The sequence below is a fragment of the Helicoverpa zea genome, chromosome 17 (genome assembly GCF_022581195.2).
Source record: "Helicoverpa zea isolate HzStark_Cry1AcR chromosome 17, ilHelZeax1.1, whole genome shotgun sequence".
NCBI lineage: Eukaryota > Metazoa > Arthropoda > Insecta > Lepidoptera > Noctuidae > Helicoverpa > Helicoverpa zea.
The window spans coordinates 4,329,493-4,343,273 of NC_061468.1; the positions used below are offsets into that span (position 1 = coordinate 4,329,493).

At 37.5% G+C, this 13,781-nt stretch overlaps 2 protein-coding genes and 1 non-coding gene across 3 annotated transcripts in view; 1 reads left to right on the forward strand and 2 right to left on the reverse strand.

Annotated features, from left to right (window-relative positions):
- LOC124638176 (ribitol 5-phosphate transferase FKRP) lies at positions 1 to 4,758 on the forward strand. Its single transcript, XM_047175068.1, has 5 exons — positions 1 to 850; positions 942 to 1,124; positions 1,445 to 1,617; positions 2,190 to 2,469; positions 2,786 to 4,758. The coding sequence occupies exons 1-5, from the start codon at positions 110 to 112 to the stop codon at positions 2,906 to 2,908; spliced, it is 1,500 nt and encodes a 499-aa protein (XP_047031024.1). The 5' UTR covers positions 1 to 109; the 3' UTR covers positions 2,909 to 4,758.
- Positions 4,748 to 13,781, reverse strand: part of LOC124638485 (dynein intermediate chain 2, ciliary) — a 26,012-nt gene continuing 16,978 nt past the window's right edge. The window contains exons 10-19 of the mRNA XM_047175457.1: positions 13,015 to 13,144; positions 12,518 to 12,685; positions 11,135 to 11,278; positions 9,952 to 10,061; positions 9,430 to 9,607; positions 7,710 to 7,938; positions 7,155 to 7,254; positions 5,803 to 5,936; positions 5,072 to 5,165; positions 4,748 to 4,920 (exon numbers count right to left, since the gene is read on the reverse strand). Coding sequence (XP_047031413.1) covers positions 4,834 to 4,920; positions 5,072 to 5,165; positions 5,803 to 5,936; positions 7,155 to 7,254; positions 7,710 to 7,938; positions 9,430 to 9,607; positions 9,952 to 10,061; positions 11,135 to 11,278; positions 12,518 to 12,685; positions 13,015 to 13,144 — 1,374 coding nt within the window. The 3' untranslated portion in view covers positions 4,748 to 4,833. The remainder of the gene's footprint in view (positions 4,921 to 5,071; positions 5,166 to 5,802; positions 5,937 to 7,154; positions 7,255 to 7,709; positions 7,939 to 9,429; positions 9,608 to 9,951; positions 10,062 to 11,134; positions 11,279 to 12,517; positions 12,686 to 13,014; positions 13,145 to 13,781) is intronic.
- Positions 5,252 to 5,324, reverse strand: Trnat-ugu. The gene has a single exon. It is a non-coding gene; the product is annotated as a tRNA-Thr (tRNA).

The following is a 13,781-nucleotide window of genomic DNA, read 5'->3' on the forward strand; positions in this document are numbered from 1 at the left end:
ATAATCTGTGTTGAAATGTCGGTCAAGTCAAATCGCAAATAAAGAATTCGATTTTCGATCAAAATAAATATTTCATGAAATCTAATGACTGAAATGTGCAAGTTTATAAATGAAAATAATGCTCTATCGTCTTTTCCGCGGTCGTTTCACATTCAGGTTTTACATAGTGTTCACAATAGTGGTCATTGTGACGATATGTTGCTATTTTTTTCCGCCGATCTATCCCATAGCCCCTGTGACTGTGCCCCCAAGTCCTCTGCATCCTCGTTCTTCAAGACATTTGTCTAAATTAATGACGGTAGTGTTCCGCCAGTTTGAGGATTTTGAAAATGACATCGCCGATAGCGTGCAGTCTTTTGTGTCAGCGTTTCCTAATATGCCTGTTGTTGTAGTGTGTGAGAATACTCCATATCCACCGTTCCCGTTTTCTGTAACAAACGAGACTTTGAAGAATGTTAAAGTATTGTCATTGGAGCTGAAGTTGAATGCTTTGCCACAGGATTTGAATCCACTGACACAGATATTTACTGAATATGTGTTGTTCGTGCCTGATTCTACGCGAGTGTCGCGGCGTGTGCTGCAGCTGGCGATGGCTGCAGCGGCGGCTAACCCCTTGCAGGGTGTAGCCGTAGGAGTAGGCAATGCTCATCTGATATGCCAGCATGTGCAGTGGAACTACGCGGACTGGACACTGCACTACAGTAAGGATGCCTCTGGCAAGGTCTGTGATGCGGTACATGGACAACATGCGCTGCTCATCAAAACTTCTGTCCTGCAGAAAGTTCCACAGCCATTTGCATTGCCTTTTCCTGAATCTCTGTATCTTCAAACTGCAGTCAAAAATTTCAAGGTTTGTTTATTAAAATATTCAAAACACTTGATTATTTATTAGATATAAAATGTGTGAAATACTAATAGATTATATAAATATTTAATTCCAGGTTCAAATATCAGATGGCAAGTTAAGTGCAGGCCGAGGAGTATTGAAGACTCCAGGAGCAAAGCAAAGAGCCACTCGTCACATGAGAGACTACCGAGTGGCTCTGTATAAACAACTGGGCGTGAAGGCTGTCATCAGAGAAGATGGGAGAGTCCAGTGGTTTGGCTGTAAGAGGGAGACACAGGTAAATACCAGACATAAATGCAATATGTGTAATACTTTAAAGGTACTGTAATAATCTTACACATAGCATAAAAGCTGAAGCCAGTTACTTTGTCAGTGCACAAGAGATTCAGTAAAAATCAATTTAAAAATTGAGCTAGTGCTAATAATAGTTTTAAGACAAAGCGTATACCATGATGATGATGGAAATTAGAGTTCATACGGTTAAATATCTGATCTGAGATCCATTTTTTAGTATAGATACATAATAATATATGATTTATGTGTACTTTCTTTATCAAAAAGAGTAACAAAATTAACCCTTAATTCTCACATTTCCAGCGCTGTTTCCCATCAGTACAAGGCACGCCATCATACATGCTCTCTGGACGCAACACGCCACCATGTTGTCGGCGCAACATGCGTCGTGTCGCGGGTCACGTGTTGCGAGCGCTGTTGCAAGCCGGTGCTAGGTGCTGGCTGGAGACCACGTCGTTATTGGGGGCTGTCGTTAGGTAATCTATGTACCTAGTGTATCTATACTAATATTATAAAGCTGAAGAGTTTGTTTGTTTGTTTGAACGCGCTAATCTCAGGAACTACTGGTCCGATTTGAAAATTTCTTTCAGTGTTAGATAGCCCATTTATCGAGGAAGGCTATAGGCTACTTTTTATCCCGGTACGATAAGTAGTTCCCACGGGATGCGGGTGAAACCGCTGGCAGAATCTAGTTATGAATAAAACTTGGGCCTGACCTGGGTACGCCCAGATGCTGCGGCCTAGCTGCTCCTATATGTACTTAAACTTGCTCATGAATAACTCTAACGGTGAAAATCGCATGAAAATTCATGCAACAAACATGGCAGAGGAGTTTGTTTCATATTAATGGTTACATATGTGGCTAAATTGCTCTTACATCTGCTCACACTAGTTAATGTAATTCTGTAGTATCTAGCGTCCCATTAAATAGGGCTCTCGCAAGTCTCACAATACTACATGGTAGTTTCAAGAAAACTCAAGTAGTTGCTATAGTCCAGACTGACATCAATCCCTTATTTTAAAAATGAAACTTCTTACAATCTTCCAGAGGCGACATCCTACCATGGGCGGAATACGTAGAAATCGGCATCCGCGCGTCCGACGTGTCCCGAGTATCATGGCTACAGCGAGGAGGCGCCGACGCCGACGGCTTCGTATGGGAGCGCGCGACTAAAGGCCATTACTACCGCGTCGCGTACTCTGCGACCAATAGAGTGTATGTGCTGATACTGCCATTCACTGCGAGAAATGGCACCATGTGGCCTGCTGATTGGGTGCTGGCACATCAGAGGGAGTTTCCCGAGAGACATTTGCATCCTCTCGCTCAGGTAATGTTGTTTTGCCTTTGTGTTAAAAATTATGACATTAAAGAACACCACGCATCTTTCATCTGAAAAAAAGTGTGTAAAATTCGTAAAGACTATGGTACTAACTAGCTGTTCCCCGCAGTTTTACCCGCATCCAGGGAGGACTTCTTTCAGTACCCAGATAAAATATAGATCTCACCCAGGGATAGTGGTGCTTCCCAACAGTGATAGAATTTTTCACATCAGTTCAGTAGTTTCGGAGCCTTTAAGTTACAAATAAACACAATTTTTTTTCTAATATTAGTTTAGATATAATTTATAAATGTATGTGTTGCAGATCACATTTGCAGGCCGGCAGGCGCCAGCCCCTAACGACGCTAGAGCGTTCTTAGATCTGAAACTGGGCGCCAACGCAGTGGAGCGCTGCGACAAACTTGGACCCAAACTATTATACCCTTGAATTTTTGTATAGTCCTTACTTTCAGCGCACATTTTTTATTATGTTTAACATAACAGACCACATATTAATTTATGCCCAAATGCGAGCGTCTATAGTCTATCTGTTGATGTCGCGTAGCCTAATACGTCTGTAAAAGCTGTAGACAGGTGTAAATACCTTATATACAGGGTGGCCCATCCATAGGCGTAAAAAAGAAAAATTTAGAAGCTCCATGCTATGGGGTATCCGAATCACCCCCATGTATGTTCAGCGATTTTTTGTACTTTAGGAGCTAGAATTATTTTTAATATTTTCCGTAATTTTCAATTCAACATTGTTTTTATCTTTTTTTTTCCTAACGTTTACAGATTTTTTTTTGTGTAATTAAACATCATGATAGTAGCTAACACCTGAAAAAAAGCAGTTTGGCTAAACATTCTAGAACTTACATAAAATTTTATCTGAAGTTCAAAATTACTGTTGGAGTTCAGTAGCCAAAAATGTTAAGGGCTTAAAAAAAAAATTATAAGGGGTGCCAGAGGTTTCTAAGCATTTTTAAAAACTGCTAAGAACCTGTGACAATAAATACCATTCATAAAAATCAGACCTTAATAGTGGTTTTTCTCCTGTTTAAAAATAGTACAAAAAATCGCTGAACATACATGGGGGTGATTCGGATACCCCATAGCATAGAGCTTCTATTTTTTTCTTTTGGACGCCTATGGATGGGCCACCCTGTATAAGTTCTTCTCATTTCATGATCTTTTAAAAAAATATTAAACTTCGGCATCAAATTTGACCTTATGACTCCGATGGCAAGAAATGAGTCTAATTTGGAAAGCTTTATCTTGATTCTCTAGTATTTCTTATAGGAAAGCAGTTTGTTTCCTATTACGTTAACTCATGCTTTTAATTTGAATAAGTTACCAGTTTCGCAATAACGTTGTTGTATTGTATGTTTGTTGCTTTCTACTTTGAGTGAGTTATCCGTGTAAGTGCAATAATAAATGAACTAGTCAATAGATGTTATGAAATTAAAATAATAATTACAAAAAACTAGATTGTAATAGTTTTAGTAAGTCAAAGAATATAGTTTAAGTTACGCTTTTTGCTTGTTACTTTCAAAATGATTATTGTTTATGTAAATACAGATTGCCAACTATTAAATTCGAATTGAAAGATTTTTAGATATAATCTCTTCTAAAACATTAGATATATTTTGAGATATCAATGAACTAGATCGAAATGTAACAAATAAAAGATAATAATGGTAAATGTAATACAAAATATTAAAAATTAAAAGGAATAAGCATCACAATATTTTATAATATGTAAGTGTAAATTACAATTGGAATTTTATTAATATAGATAAGACAAAATATAAAACTGACAATTATGTATTGTTAAAAGAGTGAACGAATACTAACTTTTAATATTCTCGTGATCCGTAGCCTAGTCCGATTTGCTTGTTATAATGTAAGAAATGAGAATTTGGTGACCAGTGTCGAGATCTCATAATGTTCTAGTCTCATGATAGTCTAACTTCTGATAGCACAAATGGTTTCTACACAATAGTTCATGATCGCCGAAAAAAGATACATCAGAATTCCGCGAAAAGTTGCAATTTGATATCGCGTAAACATGAAGGAAATTCGTTTAATTATGATGTTGGTTGCTATTGTGTACAAACCATAATAAAATTATAATGGAAGCAGCCATTCAAAATGGTGTTGTTTTGTTTTAAGAGTTTATCAAAAATGCATTTTGATTACGTGCCTTTAGCTTTCTAGGCACCTTTCACTGTATTTAAATAAGTTAAGTACTTATTATTTTCAAAGCTTTATTAGAATAATTATACAATTATGAATAAATGTGTTTTATTTAATAACGATATAACTAATTGGTATACGTTGTATGGCGGTTGGTATAGTTCAACATAATATGATTCAGTCGTCTTCAAACTTCTCGTCCACGACACCGATTTGGAAAGGTGGGTCACGAACCAAGCTGAGGAGTTTGTCCAGTTTTAGTATCTAAAAAAAGATTTAAAAACCACTGTTAAACTATCCTTCAATACGTGTCTGTCACAAACTCTTACATCCTCATTATTTGATGAGGATGAACACAGTATAATATAGAAAACAGATTTAATCATAATATTACAATGAAAATCAAACGTAGTACCTGTAATGTCCGTTGATCGATTCCTTGAGCTTTTTTCGGCGGCTTACACATTACCCTTAAATTTGGTGATAACTTCAGAACGTGACATGTTCCCCTAAAAAGTTACAAACAAAACTATTGCAAACACTAAAAACCATAGAAAATCATAAAAACAAGGATATCAAAAGAATTTGTACTCAATGCCCCCAGAGAGATTTGAACTCTCGACCCCTGGTTTACAAGACCAGTGCTCTAACCCCTGAGCTATGGAGGCTATACGAAGAGTGTTGAAATTAGTGATCAAATGATGTAGCTCCCATGTTAGAGAGGGACGGCACTATTTGATTAGAATAAAATTTATTGTTGTTTTTAAGATTATTTATCGTACTCTATTATCTCTCAAGTACAAGTCCTTTAATGTAAAAAGCTGGTTCAGATCGTGATTAACTCACTGTTATTCTTTTTTTTATCTTTGGTTATGGTACTTAATTACATTATTATATTGGCCATATTATTAACGCTTTTAGGCTCATGATGATTCATTAGTTACAATCATTATTATTGTTTATTAGTAGATGTGAATCATCACGTTGTGTTTGTGTAGCACGCGATCACGGTACAGAAGCGCCATCTATCCTATTGTATGTGGACAATTTAGGGAGGAAAAGTCTCCTCAACTTATTCCTGTTTTATTTGGGTATTTATTTATTTTTGTCCTATGAGAATGTCTAGGTATAAGTAAGGATAATTACTTGGTATCCCCGCAAACGATGACCGGTAGTTTCACATTGAAGTCTATTCTGGAGAGCTTTTTCGTCTTTTTGGAGACCACAGCTTGCACGCATATTGGCCGGTATTTATCAACATTCAAGTCGAACACGTAAACCTGCGAAAATAAACTAAACTGAAAAACTACTCTTGAAAATAAACTGAAATCTCCTTTTCTAGAAGTCGGTGAAAAGCTCCGTTTTGCTTAGAATATTGGAGAAATGAATGAAGGTGTCTTATTTTTTTTAAGTCTGAGTCATACTTTAAATGGATAATAATAATAATAATGTCTGGACACATTTTCACACACGATCGGTTAGCCCCATGGTAAGTTATTAATTAACTTGTGTTATGGATGCTAACACAACTGATAAACTACATATAGCTACATATATACATATTGATAAATACATATTGTAACACCCAGACCACGGCCAACAAGCATGCTCATCACACACATGTCGACCGAACCGGGAATCGAACCCAGGACCTTAGGTTCGGCAGTCCGGCATGGTGACCATTGCGCCATCGAGGTCGTCAAATGCATGCATGCAGTAATGGATTTAATATGCACCTAACTCGGATTTGTAACGCCAATAAATCAATACAAAATTGTAAAATATGCGATTATAATAATGAAATATGAGGAATATCCACAGGCTAAAGAATTGAGTACCTATTGAGTATTGGCTGGCAACTGATAGGCCTGCGTAAAACTTGCTCAAAATGGGACATGTAAATACCTATGTTGCTGTACAAATCAACCAAGATTTTGTTAAGTGGGTTTTCCAGACACACATATTTTATGGCAAGTGACCATAAACATTTAACAACCTTCACAGTGACGAGTGACAGTTTGATATCCTTCCTGTGGAGTGTTCTAAAATTGAAATTACCGTCTATTACACTGGAGAGCATATTAACCTCCTTGCGGGATATAAATCGATCAGTGCGGGCGGATATTGGATGTGATCTTCAGTTTAATGGCGGCCGTTTGTATGGAAACATTTTATTTTTAGATTGTGAGAGGACTTCTCAAAATACTGTAATACTTACTTAGATATACTTTTAACGTGATGATTACTGTACCTAGATAGTATGAATCAGAATGGTGGACATACCTACCTATTGCCTAATGGAGACCTTCATAATAGTGCAGACAAATTAAGCATTTATTTATTCAGGTGTTTTGGTGCTAATATTACCTTCATAACACATCAGCGGTAATTACCGTTCACAAAAATGATAAAGGTACGATCGACAACTCGACATTGGGCCTGACTAAACAGGCAAATAAAACTCAATCGTTTGATTAACAGCAAAGATCTAAAGGTACCTTTCCATCAGCAGTGCAAGCAGCGAACACGGTGCTAGAGTAAGGCGCCCACTTCACGTCACCCACAGGCGATCCCAACTCAAACATGAATAGAGGCTCACTTGCAAACAGACAAAAAATATTTAATAAACTATCCAGCATCATTACAATTTTGGCCCTTATTCACTAACAACTTAAACGTCAGTTTTTCTTAAAACAACTGTTAACTTTGAAAATTGAACATGAACATTAAACCATCTAGCATATTTGTACATTGTCGAGTGCTTGGGTCTTAGTGATTTTGGCAAAACAATTATTGACAGGATAGCAACCAATTTAATATTCTATTCAGTGTTCAGTGGTATTATCGTCCAAATCTCGACGTTTTCAAATTCAACCTTTAACCTTAAACCTCAAACCTTTTTACATAAGTATATCAATTTTGAGTATAGTTAGCCGAACATTTAGTATCTCGCAACTTTTTATTTGGCATTAATGGTTCGTGCTAAGCGACTCACTCAATATTCCGACCCGCCCTTAAGTTAAGCACTATTAGCTACCAAAGATTTTACTTACTCGCGTCCATCCTCCCAGATCTTCACCCTCCAGTCTCCTGAACAGGACGCGTAAATGCTATTATTGTAGTTATTATAATGGATCCTATAAACAGGCATGTGATGCCCCTGGATGGAGCGCACGTAGTTGCGGTTGTACTTCAGCGAGCACGTGTGGATCATGCCGTCTTCCGTGCCCACCAGGAAGATCTCCGGCTTCTCCGGGTGGAAGCAGATGCAGCTGCCACAACCTGGGAGGAATGGCTGAGTTAGGATATAACCAAGGATTATATAACCAATTTAAATACTAGATACTTCAGTGCTACCTGTACATAACTGTAAGAGTTAGTTGCACTATTTAACAACATATAACGACAAATTAACCGTAAAAGCCGTAAAATTGCAGCACACTGGTCGAATCGGTGATTTGACAACTTCAAATGGTTCGATTATTTTTATGGTCAAATGGTGCTGGTTAACCCACCATTAATTTTCAATTTCAGAAGTAAATATTTTTGACTTAACACTGACTGAAACAATCAGAGCGTCGACAATAAGATTTACTGTATGTATTGTAGCTATAACAAAACTACTTGATATGCATTTAAATAAAACTACTTTTACGGATTTTATCGCGTTATATTAATATTATTTAATCCCGACGTTTCGGATCCTTTACAGCATCCATGGTCACGGGCAGACTAAGGTGTTGGTTGTCTTGATATATTAGTTACAAACAGCTACCCTACATTTTGTTGATTATTATTGACAATCCGATTCACGCAAAACGAGCTCACTGTATCCATAGGTCGAGCAGTTGTAGGCTTGGATTTTGATTTAATAGTTTCTATGATGGGATTCCAAGCAGGTGGTATGCACCAGCCATCTTCTCTATTGAAATTTGGATGTTTTTGAAACCAGCCACAGTTGAGCGTCTACCTGCTGTTCTTCCATACATAAGAGGAATCACAGACAAGATTGGCTACATCTTGAAGCGAGCTTCAATCAAAACCTACTTCAAGCCGCTGAAGAAGATCAGTCAATTCTTACCACCTGTCAAGTGTCACATACCTCTACAAGATGCGGGTGTATACAAGCTTGAATGTGATTGTGGTCTCTCTTACATAGGCCAAACTAAAAGAAGCATAGGGACCCGCGTAAAAGAACACATCGCCGATGTCAAACACCGCCGTTCCAGACAGTCAGCAGTTTGTGAACACACACTAGACAAGGCCCAGCATTACATCAGATTTGATAAACCACAAGTCCTTGCAAGAGAAAACCAATTCCTACCTAGGATGATTCGCGAGGCTATTGAAATTAAAAAACATCCAAATTTCAATAGAGAAGATGGCTGGTGCATACCACCTGCTTGGAATCCCATCATAGAAACTATTAAATCAAAATCCAAGCCTACAACTGCTCGACCTATGGATACAGTGAGCTCGTTTTGCGTGAATCGGATTGTCAATAATAATCAACAAAATGTAGGGTAGCTGTTTGTAACTAATATATCAAGACAACCAACACCTTAGTCTGCCCGTGACCATGGATGCTGTAATGGATCCGAAACGTCGGGATTAAATAATATTAATATAACGCGATAAAATCCGTAAAAGTAGTTTTATTTAAATGTCTAATATTCGCGTAAGTGTCAGAAATCAATATACTTGATATGCAAGTTTAATCATTTCATATACAATTAGGCGGATCACGCATATAGCTTAAAGAAGTAAGCTTACTATTAACAGAGAGCATGGTGCCATCAGGCCCCGGAATGGGCGGCACATTGGAAGTCAGGGTAATGATAGTAGTGGCCTGCAGTTCCCCTGGCATCACAGCCCACTGCACCACGCGCCCGTCGCCCGAGATGGAGAAGAATGAAGGCTCCCCGTCTATTAGGCGCGGGCCCCAACGAATCTTTGGAAGGATAGATTCAAATAGGAGTTAATATCTAGTTGGGGGACTTCCTATCTAGATAAGCAAGAAGTGTTTGTAACAGTCCCCTAAATGCCACTTACTGTGAATGTTGGGAAAAGTATGATTTGCATTAAATGTCTGCTTCAGAAAAACGGAAAGCTGATTTTGACTCGTTCCTTTCATATTAAAGTTTAATCAAGAGTTAAAGCTGGCATTTTATATCACTCAAGGATGAAATTATATACATTAATTTTACCAATATTATTTAATTCTTCAATTAAAACATCAAACAGCCACTTCATATCAAACAAATTATTCAATATGATTGAACACAAAGCTCTTACCTCCCATACGATATTGCAGTGTTTATCCCTCACTGAATTCGATTTGTACTGGTAAGAAGACTCCAATGATAATTGTGCATTATACACACAAACGTTCCCGTCGTACAGTCCTGAGAAAAATAGTAGGTACATACTTTTATGGTTAGTTGCATTTACCTATAACGATAACCGAACCATTTTCAGTTGCCCAATCGCCGAATAGACTAATGGGGGCGGTTTCAGGCTAGTTATAGTTTGGATATCGTTACAGTTAGAAGGTGCAACTCATCCTTTTGTAGTTGCTAAATGAATTTCAGATATTCAAGCGCATAAGACAGTTCTTATGCGCTTGAATATCTGAAATTCATTTTTATTATATTATATTTCATTTTTACTGGCGTGTAAAAAAGTTTCTTTCTTTCTATGCTCTCTATTTAAAGATCTCAAGCCATAAAGTTTCATGAGCAGAAAGCAATTAAAAATAGCTAATACATACAAGCACTAGAGAAATTGGTGAGTCACTGGAAGCATCAGACGATCGTATCGTTTATAAAACAATTTCAGTTTGTTCATCCAATGTGTTTTATTTTATCCATACGATTCAGAATGTATTTAAAGCTTATAACTGACAACAGTTTTTTAACACATTACTGAAGTAATATATAACGGTTTATTTGTGGCTTCAATTCGCAGAAACAGTATCACAAAGTTATCGTAAATTACGAATCGAAGCTTATACATAACTTCTTATTTGTAACGATATCGTCATGCCCAAATGTTTCCAGTTTTTACTGGTTGACTCTAATTTTACATGGATAGATATTTTAGGTAATCCACTTCATTCAACTCGGCACCTATTTAAAATGTTTAAGTAGCTTGAGCTATTTTAGCAAACTAGCTAAATGGGATCATCATCATCATCATCATCAGCCTATCGCAGTCCACTGCTGGACATAGGCCTCTCCAAGTGCACGCCACTGAGATCTATTTTCGGCTTCGGCTAAATGGGATAACTTCATCATATTCGCTAGCGCCAGAATTTAAAATATTTGACTTTGTACGGCGTTTCTACCTGCGTTCAACGCAATTACTTGTCGCACCCGGTCAATAAGAAGTCTATGTCCTTTCTCAGGTTCCATCCTTCATTTATGAAAGAGCAATAGACAAAGTTACTTCCGCAATAGGTACCAGTATTAGTACTTACCAACACAAACAAGGTACGGTATTTCCGTGTAGACATCGAGACATATGACGGGCGACTCGGTGATCACCGCGTACTCCGGGTACGCTGGGTTCTTGATGCTGTACAGGCAGAGGCAGCCCACCTTATGCTGGCATGTGAAGTCCACTGGGGAACGACGAGAGGACATTTGTGCTAACTATTACTAGTGAACTGGGTTTTAAGTAGAAATATGTACATTCGATCTTTGCGAGAAGATTTCCACTCCTCACAGTGTCTCTCTCACTTCTTAAAAGTGATATTTGTGAGAAAAATAAAACAGGTTTTTAAAACGAAACTTGCAATAGAAAACCGAAAAGTTTAAATGCGTTATTTACTCACGTGAATTTACTTATGTTCTAATTTAGGGCGCGGATATAGCCCCGTAGAACGCCGTCAATATTTTTCCGACGGAAAAAAGCTATCTACTAATTTGCAAAGAAAAAGCACCCATATTTGCTCGTTTAGACTAATGACGATTTCCTAAAACTTGGAGACAAGAAAGCCAGTAACGTTCTAACATAGACCATAATTTTCTTAAAAAAGTTCTAATGTTTACATTATGCATCGCCTAATTTTAGCGCGTTGATAGTCGACTGCATACAATATGTACCTACTGTTTATAATTTTCATAAGTGAGCTTAAAGAGTTTTCCCCACTTTATTAAGGAGAGCAAATTACAAACAAACGAGACTCTAAAAATACAACAAATTGTTTACAATAAAATGTGGTGAAACATAAGACCCGGAATCGTGAAAGATCGGCTATCTTCGGAAGCCCTCGGGTTCGTTGTTGCTACATAACGACACTCTCAATGGGCTCGAGTGTCGAGTGGCTATTCAGCACCTATATTGACTAACCGTGGTCATCCAATTGCTTCCTATTCAGAGTGCGAACTGTTTTGGGACACTGAATGAGACAAATGGGCTCCTCATGATTTATATGGGTATAGAAATGAATATGCCGACAAGATGGAGGAAGAAATTAATCACGATTTTGGCCTTTGTTGGTATGACGATTGAAATGGTATTCAAATACCATTTTTCAAGGTCAGTCTACTCGTAAGTACGGCTAATAAAATCTGCCAAAATCTAGTGCGTAGTTTGCTAAACCGGCGTTCATGGTCAGGTATTCTGTTTGAGTGTGGACGAAATAGGAGAAATATGCAAGGAATCAAAGAAACGAGACTTATTTTGTAGAATTCACGTGACTATAGAAGAGTACTCATGGCAAAAGGCGTGAGTTTGCATTTGAATTGAAAGTTTTCAATTATGCTATAAAAACAAAACAGATGTATACACTTTTATGGAGGATTGAATTTCACTATCTGCACCTACTTGAACAACTATTTGCAATGATGAAACTTACAGGATCCGTATGCAACGGCGAATAAATCCTGGTAATGTGGGTTCCATTGAACATCGCAGACGGCATGGCTCCTCATAGGATCGAACTGGAACTTCCACAGAGGCAGCAGAGAGCCCATACCTTCGCGAAACTCGTCCGAAGGATCGTCCCAGTAGCGATAATCTTGAGCTAATTACGAAGATATTTGAAAATATTAGACATTACGATTCAGCATCGATGTACGACGAAGTCCTTTCTTATTTTTTAGTTAGGCATCTTCTTAATTTTCGAAAAGAACCTCAAGACAACTAGAGATCTGAAAGATCTTTTCAATGTGCGGTATGCAACAAGTAGCGGTAGATTATTTTAATATACCGATTTCTATTGCCTCTACATTAGCCTCAAATTATACCATTATGGCCCTTTTTGTAGAAGTCAAAAATTCTTACCTAATTACTATCAACTTTATTTTTGCTTTTTTGCTATCAATGCTTTAAAGAAAATCCAGGTTGTCATACCAATGTCATCATAAATGTTCTGGTTGACGAGTCTCTCGAGGATAGCCCAGGCCTCCCTGATCCTCTGCGCCAGTTTCTCGTCATGAATTTGCTGCTCCGTCTTCGCGTGTTTTGCTTTTTTCTTCCTTACCTGTGACGATTTTAAAATTCTTATTAAAACTAGCTTTTAGAAGAAGGCTTCAAGAGGTAAGTGAAATGTTTTGCCGGTTCTCGGTTTTCGGAATTTCGGTTCAAATTTCTGATAAGCAGTTTAGGGTTTAAGAGTTATTTATCAGCATACATTAATACTTATATGGTGAATGTTTTATTTATAGACTCGCGTGATCTATTTGTGTATCTTTTTAGTTTGTTAGTTCTAGTTTTCCTCTTGGGATGTACTTTTATTAATTTCCTTCCTCATACTTAATTGATTTTATTATTTCTCTCATACATAACTATTGTATTTATACTTATAGAACTTTTAATTTGTAATAGGTACTACAGATGACCAAAGCGGTCTGCACCAGAAAGTTTCTTTAAGACTGTGGGCGTTTATTTTCTTTGCAGCATACTTATTACGTTGCATGTTGTACTGCAGCCGACATTAGATAAACGAAGAGAGCAAATACATTAACTAGTAGACGTTCAACTAATATTTATTTAAATGTATTATTGATACTAATACGTTACAAGTAGACTGAAGAGGTAGCCGTGGAAAATTACCCGTTTCTATTGTCTGATTTAAATGAAACCAAACGATCTATATTTTCTAGAGTCTGTGGTCTAAT

What these genes read in the sequence shown, in the direction of transcription:
- LOC124638176 (XM_047175068.1), top strand. Translation starts at nt 110, where the DNA reads ATGAAAATAATGCTCTATCGTCTTTTCCGCGGTCGTTTCACATTCAGG. An exon ending in CTGCAGTCAAAAATTTCAAG is followed by an intron (nt 851 to 941) that starts GTTTGTTTATTA and finishes ATTTAATTCCAG; the next exon opens with GTTCAAATATCAGATGGCAA. An exon ending in TTATTGGGGGCTGTCGTTAG is followed by an intron (nt 1,618 to 2,189) that starts GTAATCTATGTA and finishes ACAATCTTCCAG; the next exon opens with AGGCGACATCCTACCATGGG.